This window comes from Monodelphis domestica, chromosome 1 (assembly GCF_027887165.1).
Source record: "Monodelphis domestica isolate mMonDom1 chromosome 1, mMonDom1.pri, whole genome shotgun sequence".
In the NCBI taxonomy this organism is placed as follows: domain Eukaryota; kingdom Metazoa; phylum Chordata; class Mammalia; order Didelphimorphia; family Didelphidae; genus Monodelphis; species Monodelphis domestica.
In genome coordinates, this window is record NC_077227.1 from 597512540 (window position 1) to 597532673 (window position 20134).

Genomic DNA, 20134 nt, shown 5'->3' on the forward strand with positions numbered 1-20134 from the left:
CCTCCTAGTTACTAGTCTTACCAAAAAAAGCATTGATTCACCTGTAGGCAGGATATTGCTATTTTCTTGTCTGACCATAATGCCCTCACCTGACTCTTCACTCTAATCTCAACCAGAAAAGGAGTCTCTTTCTGGTCTCCCTGCTGTCTCTCTGTTGCTGTTGCCATCCTTGCCTGCTACATTTATTCATTCCTCTTGCACTTCTGTTGTTTGGAAGGCTTGAGAGGCAATTAATCTCTTCAGTTCTGGTTTTCTTTTTTTTTTTTCAAATAAACAAAAAGAATTTATTGAGCATTTAATAAATATAAATTCTATATGCCAGATGTTATGCTAAGACCTAGAGATTCAAAGAAAAAGAGAAAAAAATTCCCATTCTCAAGGAGTGGTTTTCTTTTTTTTAATGTTTTGAACTCTTCTTTATTGAATGCCCATCTTTTGTCCTCTATGATTAACCTCAGATTTGTGGACTGCATCCTGAGCTCTATTGCTCTTCTGAATACATTATTCCATTCCCTCCTCCTTTATCAAGTAGATGCATAGTCTTGCATTACTCAAATGTCCTTTCCTTTATATTTGAAAGTCTTTTTCCTGGTGGATTGCAGAACATGCTATTTAAAAATTTTTAATTATTAAATTTAACCACTACTAACTAGTTCTTGGAGTTTGTAGCCTTGTGTTTTTTTTTTTTTTCCTGGAGGTGATTTATTAATAATTTCCATTGAAATTTCATTTTGTGTGTTCAGAAGTTCTCGGCAGTTCTCTTTTGTTTCCTTCATTAGAGTGTTATGAGTTTTTTGGTCCTGTTGTTTTCCTGGGAGACCTACAATCTTTAGGTTGTCTCTAAGCATTCCATTTTCAAAACCTGTTTGTTTTTCTTGCAGAGTGAATAAATTTTCTTTTTAATATTACATTCCTAGTTTGTTCTCTATTTTGTTTCTTTAGTGAAACTTGCCATTGCAGATTTAAGATTTCCTAGAATTGTTTGTTATTTTTACTGTGTGGGACATAAATTGTGCTCTCATAAATTTAATTTCTTTTAAACCTGTGTTTTGTGTTCTCTGTTTTCCTCAAATTCCAAAGTGTCCTGTCTCATCAAGGGTAAGATAATCATTTTCCTTTGTTTTTCTGTATTTCTTTGTAGATGACTGAACTAATTTAATTTACTAGATCTGGTGACGATATCCCTTTGACAGATGAGTAGAGGATGCACTAAAGTGGCAGGGAGGTCATCCAGCAGGCCCTTGCACTAGCTCTAGTATGAGGTGATGAGGCGTGGCAGTGTTAGAGAAAAGGGTGTTCACAAGAGATGTAACAAAGATAAAATCAACAGGATTTTGCAGAAGATCATATGTGGGGGATGAGAGTGAGGAGTCACGAATGACACCTAAGTCAGGAGCCTGGGTGATTGGGAGAGGATGATGGTACTTCCATAGTAATAGGGAAGTTTGGAAGGTAGCGAGGGTTTGAGGCAGGTAGGTGGCTCAGTGGATAGAATGCTGGTTCTGATGTAAGGAGGAAGAGTTCAAATCTGGCCTTGGACTCTTACTACATGTATGACCCTGGGCAAGTCACTGAAGCTTTGATTGCCTAATCCACTGGAAAAGGAAATGGCAAACCACTCCAGTATCTTTGTTAAGAAAACCTTTTACAGAGTCACAAAGCGTTAGACATGATTGAGTGACTGAACAAGGTTTTGGCAGGAAAGGTAATAAGTTCAGTTTTGGACATAATGAGTTTAAGATGTCTAAGGGACATGTGATTTTAGATGTAAGTCTGAAGGTTAGAAGAGAGCTTAGGGCTAGATAAATAGATCTGAGTATATTAATGGTAATTGAATCTATGAGATCACCAAGTGAAATGGCATAGAGGAAGATGAATACAAAGCTGCTGACAGAGCTCTGTGGGAGCCCTGTTAGTGGGCATAACATGCATGTAGGTCCAGAAAAGGAGACTGAGAAGGTGCAGTCAGATGGGTAGGAGAGTCAGATTAGAGTACTGTCTTGGAAACTTAGAGAGAAGGGGGAGGTCAAACAGAAGAAAGTGATGATAGAGTCAGAGGCTGCAGAGGAGTTAAGAATTGAGGACTGAAAAAAAGCCCTCGGGGCAGCTGGGTGATTCTGTGAGTTGAGAGCCAGACCTAGAGATGGGAGGTCCTAGGTTCAAATGTGACCTCAAACATTTCCTAGTTGTGTGACCCTGAACAAGTCACTTAACCCCCATTCCCTAGCTCATACTCTCTTCTTCCTTGGAAGCAATACATAGTATTGATTCTAAGTTGGAAGGTAAGAGGTTTTTTTTTTTTTTTAAAGCCCTTAGATATTGCAAATTTTAGAGATCGTTTGTAATTTTGGAGAGAGTAGTTTTGGTTGAATAGTAAAGCTGGAAACCCTACCATAGAGAGGAAGAGGGAAGTGAAGGCATTGATTGGCTTTCTCAAAGAGAATTTAGCCCCAAAGGGAAAGAAATACAGGATGATTGCTAATGGGAATAGACAGATTTTTTGAAGATGGCAGACATGTTTGTATGCAGTAGGAAAGCTGTCAGCAGACAAGGAGAGATTAAAGATAAGTCAAACACAGACCCTACTTGGTTGAAGGTCTTATGTTGAAGTACAGCTTCCAACCACTTTTTACCTTTATTCTCTTCTCTTTGGTATTGGCTTCATATACTCTAGTCTTTGTTGCTTATTTTCTGTCTCAGCATCTTCTGAACCTTTATCCCAGAATTGCCTTCACCCTAGTATCACTTTTGAACTTAATTCTATAGTCTACATTTTAACCATTGAGCACTCTTTTCCAAGATATGAGAATTGCATGAGAAATTTATACTTTTTTCATAAAATTCTTTTAGGAAAAATAAAAAAAATTTTAGGCAACATAATTATAGACACTAAATTTACTATGACAGTTTAATAAATAATTTCACAATCACAATCTAAATATGGACCTGGTCATATTTTCTAACCAGGACAGTCAGTCAGTATTTGTGGAAGGTTGGACACATATGGGCATGTGGCAGAAAAGCACATGAGGAAGAAAACTTATGTTCTTGTGATAACTCAGAGTTTTGGCCTGCATATTTTGATGTCATTAACAGAATATCTCTGCTTACTGCTTGTCTTTTGGTTTTTACCACTCTTCATATGGGGAAATCCAAATTCTTTTCTCTCCTGTACTGGAAAAATAGCTAATACAAACTCTTTTTCTATCATCCTAAAAAGGATGTTTAAAAAGTATTTGTACTCCAAACAGCAGTTCTCTTTAAGCTAGAGGGCTGTCAGGTTTATCAGATTCTCTGTGGCCTCTCTGGCCTACATCAGCTACAAAAAACTACTTTATCAAACCACAAATCTCCATTTAATACCATATGCATGTTTTAAACATGTATAATACATTTTACACATTACTTTCCAAACTCTACTGCTTGTCTGCTCTCTTCTCTCTTTAGCACTTGTATTTTCATCTGTGATTTTTTTTAAAAACACTTTTCAGTAACTTTATTTTTTCATCATCACTATTGCTAACGACCTCCTTCCCCAGAGTTTCATCATAGGTTGTCAGGAAATGCTAACTGGTCATTACATTGATTAGAGTTCCCAAGTCATTCAGAGTTGTTTTGATAGCATTCTTGTTCTTGTATAAATTATTCTTCTGTTTCTACTCAACTTCACTGTCTGTGCATATTATTTAGAATTTCCTGAAACTGTATCTCTTGGTATTTCTTAGAGCCTAATCATATTCCATCATATTCATGTACCACTATTTGTTCAACTGTTCTCTGCATAATTGCATCACCCTCTGTATTACTTATGTGTCTTATCTTTATAATAGGCTCTAAACTGCATTAGACAAATCTCATGTCTTATTCTGAACTCTTATTTCCTCTAGTGCCCGACAGAATCATTGTATAATATCATTCCAATCTGAACACATGTCCAGCTTTATCTCCCTCACTTCCAACATGAACCCTTCAATCCTAGCAGTTAGTCTATTCACGGAACTCTCAGTATTTGCGCCTTTCTGCTTCACCACCTATGCCTTGCGTATAGGTTCTTCCCATTCTCTTATAAGCTTTTTCAAAAACATCCCATTATCACTATGCTGGTAATCTCTTTTAGAGAGAGATAAGCCTGGTCTTAGGACTTTATCCTATGGAATATGGAAGCTAAGGAGGAAAAGGACACAAGGAATTCTATAGCTCTTTTTTATGTAATTCCTGCCACATAATGTAATTTATGTTGTGATATTTCATAATCTTCAACATGCTCAATAAATATTTTCTAGTTTATTGTTGATCGACATCAAAGGAAAATGGTATAAGAATTCACATGAAAGTTCATTGAATGCTTTACTAAACAACCATGTTAGTTTAGTAAGCTAAAGCATTATGATGTCCAATTTGTAGAAATTTATGCTTTGTGAGGAAACTGCTTTTTTTTTTTTTTTGGAGTGGCTTACCCACCATGGTCATGAGCTTGTTAGACTTAGAGTCTAGATTCATAGTCATGTCTCCTGTCTGCAAATTCATCCTTTTTCCATTCTGTTGCTTGACCTAATGGGTTAGGAATTAAGAGTGAAGTGAAAATACTCTTTAACTCATATTAATTTTTTTCTCCTTTAGCTTGATTGTATATAGGATATAAATTAAATATATGTATTATAGGTGTTTCTCATGGAGAAATTAAACAGTTTTCTAAACTTAGAAATAATTAATTTAAACGAGAAAAACAGTCCCAAGAAAAAGTTGAGCCAGTGAGATTGGATAATTAATAAGAAACCTGATGCCTGTGATGGTAATAAAATATTTTCAATTTTATATTTATTAAATATATATTGAACTTCTGATGTTTATATGACTGTATTGTGTTCCTCATTGGTTTATTGATTTTGCAATCTTAGCATTCCTTTGTGGTGGAAAAGCCATTCCCACAGTTATCTGCTTGGAATGATACTCTACCTCATTAGAAAATGTCTGTCTCTCAAGAGTTTTATATTTTGGTTTTCTAGAAAGTATAAATTCTTGCAGGGTCAGGGCAAGTGGTTTCTTTTTTTTTTTTTTTAACAATTTGAATCCTTGTTAAATTGAATATCCTTTTTTATAAAGCTTTTTATACTTTTCTTTTTGAGATTAGACCATTAGAATTAGTTGGGATTTTTGAAAGTGAATTAATTTTTCTTTCTTTCCTTTTTTTTTGTGAACAGAAGCCGTCAAACATTGAAAGTTAGAGAACACAATGTACTGGGTCCTTATGTGGATGGGCTTTCTAAACTGGCTGTCACAAGCTATAAGGTAAAATACCATTTATGTGAAATATGATTTATTGCTTGTCGTGTTTTTTTCTTTCAGCCTTTCCTGCAACCAATTATAACTTTTATAAGAATGAGGTATCATTAGGAAGCAAAAGGCATATACTATTTACTATCATGTAACTAACAAAAAGCTTTTCCCCTCAACCAAATTGTCTTTCTTTTCACACCCCCCCATTTATTTCTTGAAAGTAGTCTTTGCTGATAGGACATATGATAGAGAGTAGTAGTTTTTATGGTTTGTTTATAGCTGGGCTAATTAATTAATATTTACTCTTGGTTGGTTATTTAAAATTTGAAGTTTGTTTTTAAATTTGAGTCTTCTTCCTATCTAAAGTGTTTTTGTGAGAATCACATTTAATACAGTGTATGAGAAAATCTTCTGGAAAATTAATGGTAAAGGGATGCAGGCAGCATTGTCAGGTTTACAAACATGGACCTTTGCTTGTTTCCAGGGATGTGTTAATAAGCATTGTGTTGGAAAGAACACTAGAATAAGAAATTTTTATTCTAATCTTGCCTTTGTCATTAATTTTCTAATAACCTTGGGGCAAGTTATTCCATCTCTTTGAGACTAATTTTCCTTATTTTAAAACTAAGGATGTAGGGATAGCTAATTTCAAAGGTCACTGGCAATTTTAAAAAATGTTATTATTTTTATATCACAGACCATTTGAGAATTGCTATAAAGTTATAGTCTTGCCTCAGACATGTGGGCAAGTCACTTAAGTCCTCTCAGCCTTTTTTTCATCTGTAAAATAGGAGTAATAGCAGCACCAATTTCACAGGATTATTGTGACATGGCAATGAAATAACATGTGTGTGGTATAATGTAATGCTTTTCAAACTTTTTAGTACTATATAAGAATTAGTTATTATTATCAGAATAATAATGAGAGGTGAAACTTTTTATAGAGAAAATTTACAGGGGTTGAAAATATTTTGATGTTTAGAAACCAAATATTAGATCAGATAACAGTAGGTAAATATGGACTAAGTAGGATGATACATAAGACTTAGCATCATTATATCTAATCCACCTTAAATCAAGTTTGACAATTTGCAACCAGTGACCTTTTTTGGTTTTTATTTTGCTAATTTTTCTCATTTTCCAAAACTATTGATATGACTTTTTGCAGTTAATGTTTATAGTTCCAAGAATGTCTTCTTGTATCATGCTGGGTGGTTTTCTTCAAAAATCTTTTTTCTCATTCTTCATTTTCTTTATTTGCAAATGTTGTTCTGATACAGTAAATGCCATTGCACTGAATATCTACATACACGAGATTATGGAATCCAAGCCAGGGGCTGGGAATCATTCAGATAAGAGGCTGCTAGGTGGTTCGGTGGATTGAGAGTCAGACCCAGAGATGGAAGGTCCTGGGTTCAAATTTGGCCTGAGACACTTCCTGGCTGTGTGATCTTGGACAAGTGGCTTAACCTCCATTGCCTAGCCCTTAATGCTCTTCTGCCCTGGAACCAATACACAATATTGATTCCAAGATGGAAGGTAAAGGTTTAAAAAAATTCATTCATATAGAATTTGAACAATTTCTAGGACATCTTGGCATAGGATTTTATTATTTTAACTTTCAATGAATTAATATAATTTAACATTCCTTCTTAATGACTCTTGTCTTCATAGGCAGACCCTTTAGTTTTTTGGGTTTTTTTTAGCATTATATATGAAGGTCTGCTTGAAATTTAAAAAATATTTTAAAAAGTGTTCATTTCTATATCATTGGTAAATGAAATATTGATGTGGTTGCTATAAATTATATTAAGAATTTGAAACAAGTTGTTTATCCACAATTTCTGTTTGCCTCATGGGAGTATTTTTTTTATCAAAATGAATTTTTTAAAATATATGTATGGTTCCAGATTTCAAAATATTTATTTTGTTTGGCAAACCTTAGCTTCTTCTTTTCCAGAGGGCAAAACCCTTTGCTCTCTTTCCTTGCTCTGATCTTGGAAGAAGCCATTGTACTTCTTTTTTTTTTTTGGTTGTTCTTCTTGCCAAGGGTATTTTGTCTTTGAACCTTTGATCTCCTTTTCTTTTCTTGATCTGTCATTTGTTAGCTTGAAGACTTAGTGTAGGAGAGTCGGAGTCAAGATATGCTCCCTGGAGAGGGAGCATAGAGATGGCAGCCTGGCCAGAGCTGTGGAGATCCTCCATATTTGCTCCAGCCTTCCAGGAGGTTTTGGCCTTAGAGCACACCCAGCCCAACACAGCTGAACTTAATCCCATCAAAAGTCTTCAGAACTCAGGGAAGCCCAGGCTCCACACCCCTCCCTCATTGACTGCTGGACTTTAATCCAATCAAAAGCCTCCAGAGGACAGGAAAGCACAAACCCCAACAACTCTCCCCCACAGACTGCACCAAGAGATCTTCTGTCAAAGCTCCAAGAGGGGAGACTGACAGAAGCTCCCAAAACCAAAAAAATGAGAGGAGCAAGAGCACAGACAAATACGGGAAGCAAAGAAGGGATAAATATGAGCAAGCAACAGAAAAAGAAGAAAGAAATTACAATAGACAGCTTCTATAAGGCAAACAGAACAGAGGGGAAGGGATCAGCAAACGATAAATCAGAAATCCCAGAGAATTGGATACTGGCTTTGGAAGAATACAAAATGCAATTTAAAATACAATTAAGAGAGGCTGAAGACAATTGGGAAAAGAACTTAAAAACTAAGATAAGTCATCTGGAAACAGAGGCACTTGAACTAAAATGAGAAAATAGTATCTTGAAAGCCAAAATCAACCAGCTGGAAAATGAGGCAAAGGAGATGAAAGACGAGGTAAAGAGGATGAAAGATCACCTTCAAAGAAAATCAAACGAGAAGGAGAAGGATGACCAAAAAGCCAGGGATGAAGTCCAGTCTTTAAGAACCAGAATACAACAACTTGAATTAAGTTACTGCACAAGGCAGCAGGATACTATAAAACAAAACCAAAAGAATGAAAAAATTGAGGAAAATATGAAGTATCACATTCACAAAACAGAGGATTTAGAAAATCATTTGAGGGGAGACAATTTAAGAATCACTGGTCTATCAGAAGACCATGACAAAAGAAAAATACTGGACACAATCCTTCAGGAAATTATTCAAGAAAACTGCCCCGATATTCTAGAACAAGAGGGAAAAGGGAAGATTGAAAGAATCCACAGATAACCTCCTGTACTTAATCCCCAACTGACAACACCCCGGAATGTTATAGCCAAATTCAAGAACTATCAGACCAAAGAAAAGATATTACAAGCCATGGAATCACAGTGAGGATAACACAAGATCTGGCTGCATCCACACTGAAGGACCCAAAGGCTTGGAATATGATATTCTATAAAGCAAGGGAACTAGGTCTACAACAAGAATCAACTACCCAGCAAAATGACTATATTCTTACAGTGGAAAGTATGGTCATTCGACAAAATAGAAGAATTCCAAAAATTTGTAAAGAAAAGACCAGACCTGAACCGAAAATTCTATGCCCAAGCACAGAACTCAAGAAAATCATCAAAAGAGAATTTTAAAAAAGGGAAAAAAGAAAATCAAAACAAACAAACCCTGCCCCCTTTTAAAAAAAGAGACTCAATAAGTTAAAATGTTATGTATCCCTATAAGAAAAGAGGTCATTTGTAATTCTTAAAAATTGTTGTTATCACCAGGGCAGCTAGAAGAATTATACTAGGAGGGAGCAGTGACAAACTGTATAGGATGAAAGGACAAGACATAAATTGGTATATAGATATATGTATGCATAAATTCATATACATGTGTGTGTATATATACCTATACATATATATACATATAAATAGAGCTAAAAAAAAGAGGTTAATATTAAAAGAAATGGGAAAAGAAACAAATGGAGGTAAATTTATATGTCACAAAGAAGCTCATGGTGGGAGGGGGGGGAGAACATCAGTACACTGGAAGGGTAAAGAGGTTGGAGATAGGAAATACTCAACTCTTATGTGCTTTGAAATTGACCCAAAGAGGGAAGAACAATCCAATCCATTGGGACAGAGAATAGATTTGTGCCCAATAGGGGAGTAGAAGGGTAACAAATGGACTGGTGGGGAGGGAAATAGTTCAAGGGAGGGAGATGATGGGGGGGGTAATTTTAGAAAGACTACAGGGAATATAAGGGGGGAATAAGAAGGGAGGAGGGTAGAATGGGAAGTAAAATAAGGGTGGGAACTAGGGGGATTGATTAAAAACAAACATTGGTGTAGAAGGAAATAGTGAAAGAAGAAAAGGCAGGACCAGGAATAGAAATCAAAATGCTGGGAAATACACAGCTAGTAATCATAACTCTGAATGTGAATGGAATGAACTCACCCATAAAATGCAAGCGAATAGCAGAGTGGATTAGAATCCAAAACCCTACTATATGCTGTCTGCAAGAAACACACATGAGGAAGGTAGATACACATAGGGTGAGAGTAAGAGGAAGGAGCCAAATCTATTGGGCATCAACTGATAAAAAGAAGGCAGGAGTCGCAATCATGATATCTGACAAAGCCAAAGTAAAAATAAATCTAGTTAAAAGAGATAGGGAAGGTAATTACATTCTGATAAAAGGAAGTATAGACAGTGAGGAAATATCTGTACTCAACATGTATGCACCAAATGGCATAGTATCCAAATTTCTAAAGGAGAAACTAGTGGAGCTCAAGGATGAAATAGATAGAAAAACTATACTACTGGAGGACCTGAACCTTCCTCTATCCAAACTAGATAAATCAAACCAAAAAAGTAAGAAAGAGGTAAGAGAAGTGAATGAAATCTTAGAAAAATTAGAGTTAGTAGACATGTGGAGAAAAATAAATAGGGACAAAAGGAAATATAACTACTTTTCAGCAGCACATGGTACATTCACAAAAATTGATCATGTATTAGAGCATAAAAACATTGCAAACAAGTACAAAAGAGCATAAATAATAAATGCAACCTTCTCAGATCACAGTGCAATAAAAATAATAATTAGTAAGGATACATGGAGAGGTAAATCAGAAATTAATTGGAAATTAAACAATACGATTCTCCAAAACCGGTTAGTTAAAGAACAAATTGTAGAAACAATAAGCTCATTGAAGAAAATGACAATGATGAGATATCCTTTCAAATCCTATGGGATGTAGCCAAAGCAGTACTCAGGGGGAAATTTATATCCTTGAGTTCATATATTAACAAATTAAGAAGGGTCAATGAATTCAGCATGCAAATCAAAAAACTAGAAAGTGAATAAATTAAAAATCCTCAGATGAAGTCTAAATTAGAGATCAAAAAAATCAAAGGAGAAAATCACTAAAATTGAAAGTCAAAGAATTATTGATTTAATAAATAAGACTAGAAAATGGTACTTTGAAAAAACAAAATAGACAAAGTACTAGTCAGTCTAATTAAAAAAAGGAAAGAAGAAAACCAAATTGACTGCATCTAATATGAAAAGGTAGACCTCACCTCTAATGAAGAGGAAATTAAGGCAATCATTAAAAACTACTATGCCCAATTATATGGCAACAGATATGTCAATATAGGTGATATGGATGAATACTTACAAAAATATAAATTGCTTAGATTAACAGAGGAAGAAATAAATTACCTAAACAACCCCATATCAGAAAAAGAAATTGAATAAGCCATCAAAGAACTCCCTAAGAAAAAATTCCCAGGTCCAGATGGATTCACAAATGAATTCAATCAAGCATTCAAAGAACAACTCATCCCAATATTATACAAACTATTTGACAGAATAATCCAAGAAAGTTCTACCAAATTCCTCTTATGACACAAACATGGTACTGATCCCAAGGCCAGGCAGGTCAAAAACAGAGAAAGGAACCTATAGACCAATCTCCTTAATGAATATAGATGCAAAAATCTTAAATAGTATACTAGCAAAAAGACTCCAGCAAGTCATCACAAGGGTTATTCACTATGACCAGGTAGGATTCATACCAGGAATGCAAGGATGGTTCAATATTAGGAAAACCATCCACATAATTGACCATATTAACAAGCAAACCGACAAAAATCACATGATTATCTTAATATATGCAGAAAAAGCCTTTGATAAAATACAACACCGATTCCTATTGAAAACATTAGAAAGCATAGGAATAGAAGGGCCTTTCCTAAAAATAATAAACAGTATATATCTAAAACCATCAGCAAACATCATCTGCATTGGGGATAAACTAGAAGCCTTCCCAATAAGATCAGGAGTGAAACAAGGATGCCCATTATCACATCTTATTTTTTAACATTGTACTAGGAACATTAGCTGTAGCAATTAGAGAAGAAAAAGAAATTAAAGGTATTAAAATTGGCAATGAGGAGACCAAGCTGTCATTCTTTGCAGATGATATGATGATTTACTTAAAGAATTCTAGAGAATTGACCAAAAAGCTAGTCAAAATAATCAACAACTTTAGCAAAATTTCAGGATACAAAATAAACCCGCATAAGTCACGAGCATTTCTATATACCTCCAACCCAGTTCAGCAGCAAGAATTAAAAAGAGAAATTCCATTTAAAGTCACCTGAGACAATATAAAATACTTAGGAATCTATCTCCTGAGATAAACTATATGAACACAACTACAGAAAACTCTCCACACAATTAAAACTAGATCTAAACAATTGGAAAAACATCGATTGCTCATGGGTGGGACGAGCTAACATAATAAAAATGACAATCCTACCTAAATTAATTTACTTATTTAGTTCCATACCCATTGAACTACCAAAAAACTTTTTTACTGAATTAGAAGAAAACATACTGTTCATTTGGAAGAACAAAAGATCAAGGATATCCAGGGAAATCATGAAAAAAAATGCAAAGGAAGGAGGACTTGCAGTACCAGATTTCAAACTATACTATAAAGCAGTGGTTATCCAAATAATTTGGTACTGGCTAAGAGATAGAAAGGAGGATCAGTGGAATAGACTTGGGGTAATTGACCTCAGTAAGACAGTCTATGATAAACCCAAAGATCCCCGTTTTTGGGACCAAAACCATGATATTTTGGGACCAAAACCATTGATAAAAACTGCTGGGAAAATTGGAAGACAGTATGAGAGAGATTAGGCTTGGATCAACATCTCATACCGTACACCAAGTTAAACTCAGAATGGGTGAATGACCTGAATATAAAGAAGGAAACTATAAGCAAATTAGGCAAACACAGAATAGTATACTTGTCAGATCTTTGGGAAAGGAAAGACTTTAAAACCAAGCAAGAGCTAGAAAAAAATCACAAAATGTAAAATCAATAATTTTGATTACATCAAATTAAAAAGGTTTTCTACAAAGAAAACTAATGCATCCAAAATTAGGAGGGAAGCAACAAATTGGGAAATAATCTTCATTACAAAAACCTCTGACAATGGTCTAATTACTCAAATTCATAAAGTTTTCAATTCAATCAAAGAATTTCAATTCAATTAAAAAAAAAAACCAGTTGTACTAAAAATCAAGCCATTCTCCAATTGATAAATGGGCAAGGGACATGATTAGGCAATTTCAGTTAAAGAAATCAAAAGTATTAATAAGCACATGAAAAAGTGTTCTAAATTTCTTATAATCAGAGAAATGCAAATCAAAACAACTCTGAGATATCAGCTCACACCTGGCAGATTGGCTAACATGACAGCAAGGAAAAGTAATGAATGTAGGGGATGTGGCAAAGTTGGGACATTAATTCATTGCTGGTGGAGTTGTGAATTGATCCAACCATTCTGGAGGGGAATTTGGAACTATGCCCAAAAGGTGCTAAAAGACTGCCTTTTGATCCAGCCATAGCACTGCTAGTTTTGTACCCCAAAGACATAATAAGGAAAAAGACTTGTACAAGAATATTCATAGCTGTTCTCTTTGTGGTGGCAAAAAATTGGAAAATGAGGGGATGCCCTTCAATTGGGGAATGGCTGAACAAATTGTGGTATCTGTTGGTGATGGAATACTATTGTGCTAAAAGGAATAATAAAGTGGAGGAATTGCATGGGGACTGGAACAACTTCCAGGAATTGATGCAAAGTGAAAGGAGCAGAACCAGGAGAATATTGTATACAGAGACCAATACACTGTAGTACAATTGAATGTAATGGACTTCTCCATTAGTGGCAATGCAGTGATCCTGAACAACTTGGGGGAACCTATGAGAAAAACCACTATCCACAACCAGAGGAAACACTGTGGGAGTCAAAACACCGAAGAAAAACAACCTCTTGAATACATGGGTCGAGGGGATATGGTTGGGGTTGTAGACTCTAAATGAACATCCTAGTGTAAACAACAACATGGAAATAGGTTCTGATTGAGGATACAAGTAATACCCAATGAAATTGCGTGTTGGCTGCGGGAAGAATGGGTGGAGGGGAGGGAGGGAAATAATGTGATTATTGTAACCTAGGAATAATGTTCCAAATTGACTAAATAAACTTATTCAAATGGAAAAAAAGACAGCGTAATTTATTTAAATGACTAGAATTATTAGTCATTTCATTAGAAATGGAATATTAATACCTGCCCTATTTGTCTCATTGGACTCTTTGGGCCCAATGAAATAAGATTTGTGAAAATGCTTTGGAAGCATCCTTGTCCCATACCTCAGTTATTTAATTTACAACCCTGTAAAGTTAAGTCCTTCAATACTTCATTTTTTTTCTTTTATGAGCTTAACAAATATTAATTTACAGATATTTCACTATACAAAAAAGAGCAGAAACAAAATTATATGTGAAAGTATGAACTTCTAATTAAAATTATGGATTTAATTTGAATGAAATTTTTTTACTGGTGAGACATTTATTTTTTTTTCTCTCCCACACCTTGCCACACTTTAATAAGAAAAACAAAATCCTTAAAATAAATATTGTCAAAAAACCCCAAATTTCTGTATTGACCATGTTCTTTATACTAACTTCATCACCTTTCTGCTAAAGGGTAAAGTAGTTTTCTTCTCTACAAGACCTCTGTAATCATGGTTGATCATTGTGTTGATTAAGAATTCTTAAATCATTAAAAATTATTCATTTTTACAGAATTGTTTTTATTACATCCTTGCTCTGCTCACTTCACTTTGTATCATTTCATACAAATCTTGAGGTTTGGGGGAATTCCTACTGCTCTATAATGTTGCTGCTCTGGGCAATATAGAGGTAGAGGGGAGCAGTATCTTTACTCTTATTATAAATTCATTTACTTTTTTTAATTTTATGATCCATGAGCATTTCTTTATATTCCAATTCTGAAGTGGAATTATTGGTTTGGCCAAAGGCAGGCCTAATGGAAAGCTTAGTGGAGGGCTTTGGTATTTTAGTTATTCTTTAGAGGGTAGGTAGGAACAATGTTAAACTTTTATTCCACTGATCTGATGTGTTGGCAGCTGTCCATTGGCCTAGCTAGCAGTAGATGGAGAAGAAACAACTTCTCTTCTACTCATTCATTTTAGGAGGAGTCATAAAAGACCCCCAGGGACTGATAGAGTTGGGAAACTGATACTCCCCCATCAGAAGCCCTGTGGCATAGTACTAATAAACTATTTCTAGATTTATATTATTTTGTTAGCAGTTTTTAGGTACATTTATTCAGCCAGCTACCTATATCCACCAGCTTATACACTTCTAACCCATATTTGTCTTTTTGTTCCCAAGTTTATCTTGGTAGACTTAGTGAAATGTTTTGCTGAAAAAATTTATAAATTTGGTGCCATAGGACTTGGATTTTAAGCCTAGTTCTGCCCCATACCATCTATAAGTTGTTCAATTTCTGGCTTACGGTTTCCTAATCTTTGAAATGAAGAAGTCATGCCAATTAGCTTCTAAAGTCTTTTCTATTTCTACATTTCTGACTCTAGAGAGAGCATGTCTTTATCATTTGCCAGCTTTACCAGCATAGTAATTGACAAAAAGAGGCTATTAAGGTACTTTGATATGATTCCTTGTCCTGAAACTATCCTGGCTCCCATAATCCCATGTCCTTTCCATGTAGCCCCCCTTTTCTTCCTCTTGTTCATTTCCTTGATGCCTCTTTTACTCCTTTTGCCACCCTAACCCACCCTAACCCACCCTAACCCACCCTTCCTTCCTTCCTTCCTTTCCTTTCCTTTCCTTTCCTTTCCTTTCCTTTCCTTTCCTTTCCTTTCCTTTCCTTTCCTTTCCTTTCCTTTCCTTTCCTTTCCTTTCCTTTCCTTTCCTTTCCTTTCCTTTCCTTTCCTTTCCTTTCCTTTCCTTTCCTTTCCTTTCCTTTCCTTTCCTTTCCTTCCTTTCCTTCCTTTCCTTCCTTTCCTTCCCTTCCTTCCTCCTCTCCTTCTCTCCCTCCCTCCTCTCCTTCTCTCCCTCCCTCCTTTTCTGGTTTAGAATCAATACCGAGTATCAGTTCCAAGGCAGAAGAGAGGAAAGGACTAGGCAATTAGGGTTAAGTGTTGCCCAGGTCACCTAGCTAGGAAGTATCTGAGGCTACATTTAAACTCTGGGCCTTCTATTTCTAAGTCTGGCTCTCTATCCACTGAGTCAACTACCTTCTCTTCTTGCTTTTCTTTTCTTAAGCCTAAGAAGAAAGCAGTTGTTAGATTAAGCATTGATTGATAATTTTATAGTAATTAGATCTTTAGAACTATATGCTTCATTAAAAATTTTTTATACTTGGCTATTTTAATGAAGAGTTTTTTCCTTCAAAAATATGTTAGTGAAAGAACATTTTAATTTTTTTCTGTTCTCCAGTCAGAGCCTGTTAGCATCATGAGGCCAGAGCTAATGCATCACAACCCACCTGTTTGCGGTGTTTTACCTGAGTAGCATACAGAATAGGAGTCAGTTGTCTTAATGTAACAGAAATTGCTTAGGGGCAGTTGGTTGGCCCAGTGGGTAAAGAGGCAGGCCTGGAGAGGGGTGATTCTGGGTTTAAATTTTATTCCAGACACTTCCTAGCTCTGATCCTGAGCAAGGTACTTAATCTAATTGCCTAAGCCCTTCTTTCGTCTGCCTTGGAAGTGATACTTAGTATTGATTCTAAGAGAGAAAGTAAAGGTTTAAAAGAAAGAGAGAATTGCTTGCATTCCAATTCCAGTTCATAATTGTAAAACTGAAGGCCTCATTTTGCTTCTTGCTTATGAAAATTTGCATGCATCTTCTGAATATTGTTTTTTTGTCATTAAAAAGTTTACTCATCAATAAATTATAGAACGTATTTAGTCTTCATGAACCTTCTTATTCACCTTCAGAAACTCACAAAAGTTATATTTACAGAACTTGAACTAGTTTTCAGTGAAACTATAAATGGATACTCTCTTGGCTGCTACATTTTTAAAAGACAAGTTGTTTTCATAAACAAATGGAATTGACTGGACCATTGATTTTGCTGATTTTTAAAATATAGTTCTACAGGATATTTAGTATTTATTAGACAATAGTGAGATGAATCATCTAATGTTTTAAAATTTCCATGTAGGATATTGAGTCCTTGATGTCAGAAGGCAATAAGTCCCGAACAGTTGCTGCTACCAATATGAATGAAGAAAGCAGCAGATCCCATGCAGTCTTCAAAATCATCCTGACCCATACTTTGTATGATGTGCAATCTGGGGTAAGTGCAGTGTAGACGTTCTTCATATACAAGGTCTTATTCTTTGTGTTCCCAGTGCATAATTACCCATTGCTAGCCTCACTCATGTAGTAAAAGATCATAGATTTAGAGCTGGAAAAGACTTTAGAGACCATCTAATACAACTGCCATTTTTCAGATGTCTGAAACCTAGTAAGATTCAGTCCATATGCAGGTTCACATAGACAGTAAGTGCCAAAGTAGCCAAACCATTGGTTTTTGCATCATCCTTGATCAGTGAAGAATGTTTTAAAAGATAAAATCTGCGTTAGTCATGTATGTGAATTTAAATTGCCATGATGGCTAATTTGGAAAACATTGATATGAAAGTGTGAACAAAATTATTCTATCATATTTAATGGTGATAATTAAGAACAATTACTCTTCCAAAAATAGTAAAATTGAGCTTGCATAAAGCTTGTGAAGACAGGAAATGAACTAAGGAAAATCAATTCCAGTCTGCTTTTATGTTTATTTAGCCAAGGCACAGTGCAGTTTACCAGCAGCTCTCCAAGTTTTAGTGGTGCTCCTATTGTTTGAAAAGATGACAAAATTTTATAATTTTATAACATCATTTTGAATCTACTTGAAAGGTGCTAGCAAATTGTAGGGGATGGGGAGGTATACTTGAGAGAGAATATTGTCCTAATGTTTTTATTTTTATATATGTATGCACATATATATTTAATTGAATTATATATTTTTGTTATATGTAGAAGTACATTTTTGACAATTCCTTTCTGATATTTTGAGATTCAGTCGTCGTTTCCTGCCCCCCCCATTCCCTAAGGTGGTAAATACCCTGATATAAGTTATATCAATGTTTTTGTGTAGCACTTATTTCCATATTCCTCATTTTGTGATTGAAGACTCATATCACTTATACAATAAAAAAGTCATGAAGGATAAAAATGGAAGGATGGTGTGCTTTGATCTGTAGTCAAATTCTAATAGTTCTTTCTTTGATTTAGCATTTTTTTTTATCTTGGGACTTCTTGTAGTTATCTGGGGATCTTGTTTTGCTGGTAATTTAGTTCTTCACAGTTTATCTTTGTACAATATTTTTGTTGCTGTATACAGTGTTCTCTTGGTTCTATTCCCTTTGTATCAGTTCATATAAGTCTTTCCAGGTTTTTATGAACTCATCCTGTTCATTATTTCTCATGGCTAAAAGTTTTCCATTACAGCCTTATACCACAGCTTACTTACCCATTCCCCAAATCATAGAAATCCTCTCAATTTCCAATTCTTTACCTCTACAAAGAGAAGTGCTAAAATATTTTTGTGCAAATAGGTCCTTTTTCCTTATCTCTGACATCTTTGGAATACTGACCTAGTAGTGGGTATTGCAAGGTCAAAGGATATGCATACTTAGCTTTGTGGCCCTTTAAGCCTGGTTCCACATTGTTCTCCAGAATGGTTGTATCAGTTCACAGTTATACCAACAATGTATTAGTATCCCAATCCCCCCCCCCCATCCTTTTCTATGTATATTTTTGAGAAATGAGTCCTTTGTCAGAGATACTTACTATAAAATGTTTTTTTCTCAATTTGTTTCCTTTTTAATATTTTTTATTTTATATATAGAGAGAAACATTTTAATTTAATGTAATAAAATTATCCATTTCATTTTTTGTTACGTTCTCTATGTTTTGTTTGTTAATAGATTCTTCCCTTATCCATACATTTGACAGGTAAACTTCTTCATTTTTCTTGAAAGGTACTAGCAAGTTAGAAGGGACAGGGAGATATATTTAAGTGTGAATATTGCCCCAATATTTTTTTTAAACCCTTACCTTCTGTCTTGGAATCAATATTGTGTATTTGTTTCAAGGCAGAAGAGTGGTAAGGGCTAGGCAATGGGGGTTAAGTGACTTGCACAGGGTCACCTAGCTAGGAAGTATCTGAGGCCAGATTTGAACCTAGGATCTCCCATCTCTAGGCCTGGCTCTCAGTCCACTGAGTTCCCCAGCTGCCCCCTGCCCCAATGTTATATACTTTCTACTTACCAAGAAATTTATTTGGTACTAATTCTTATTTTTCTCTGTCTTGTAGAGTGAAATGAAAATCCCTCTTTTCCCCCAATAAATGAATTTAAATCCTGTAAAGTGAAAATTATTTGGGTATTCAATTGAACAAACTCACCAGAAACTCATTAAATACATAATTAGTTTCAGGCACTTTAGCAAAAAATATATTTTAGGAAATGTGTCTGGGTTTTTATTTCATTTAAACATAGAGCAAAATTATAGTGAATCAGTTCGATGTAGGTGAAATCAATGCATGCTTTTCTATTAGATAAGATATGTTATCTATTATTTCTGAGAAGAATTTGGTGTTTGGCAACTATTCTTTATTTCACTTTTGAATGTGTATGAGAATGGTTCATCTCAGCTTTTTTTGTGAGTGATTGTCTAAAAATTTAACTTTGTTTCCTTTAATTCAATTTTGTTTAAGAAACAGTAGCTTAAAAAAAAAAAGAAAACATTCATTCCATTTTAGAATAGGCAGAATAACGGTAAGGCCCAGGCAGTGGGGTTTCAGTGACTTGCCCAGGTCCACATATCTGAGAAGTATCCATGGTTAGATTCAAACCCAGGACCTCTCATCTCCATACCTGGCTCTCTATTCCCTGAACCACCTAGGTATTATATAAGCACCAGCCTGGCTATTTTGGCAGAATCCCACTGCACATTTCTTCTTTTTATTTATTTATTTATTTATTTATTTATTCATTCATTCATTTATTTATTTATTTGTTTGTTTGTTTGTTTATTTGTTTACTTATTTATTTTTATTTTTTGATTTTTAAACATTATTTTATTTGGTTGTTTTCATACATTATTCACTGGAAACAAAGATCATTTTCTTCCCCCCCCCCCCCCCCTTTCCCTCTCCCATAGCTGACGCATGATTCCACTGGTTATCACATGTGTTCTTGACTCAAACCCATTTCCCTGTTGTTGGAATTTGCATTAGAGTGTTCATTTAGAGTCTCTCCTCAGTCTTATCTCCTCCAACCCTGTAGTCAAGCAGTTGCTTTTCATCAGTGTTTTTACTCCCACAGTTTATCCTCTGCTTGTGGATAGTATTTTTTAGATCCCTGCAGATTGTTCAGAGACATTGCATTGCCACTAATGGAGAAGTCCATTATGCTCAATTGTACCACAGTGTATTAGTCTCTGTGTACAATGTTCTCCTGGTTCTGCTCCTTTC

The 20134-nt window shown here is 35.1% G+C and overlaps 1 protein-coding gene across 1 annotated transcript in view; it reads left to right on the forward strand.

Annotated features, from left to right (window-relative positions):
* Window positions 1-20134, forward strand: part of KIF13B (kinesin family member 13B) — a 267035-nt gene that overhangs the window by 111829 nt on the left and 135072 nt on the right. The window contains exons 7-8 of the mRNA XM_056813715.1: window positions 5202-5289; window positions 16766-16900. Of these exons, the coding sequence (XP_056669693.1) occupies window positions 5202-5289; window positions 16766-16900 (223 nt within the window). The remainder of the gene's footprint in view (window positions 1-5201; window positions 5290-16765; window positions 16901-20134) is intronic.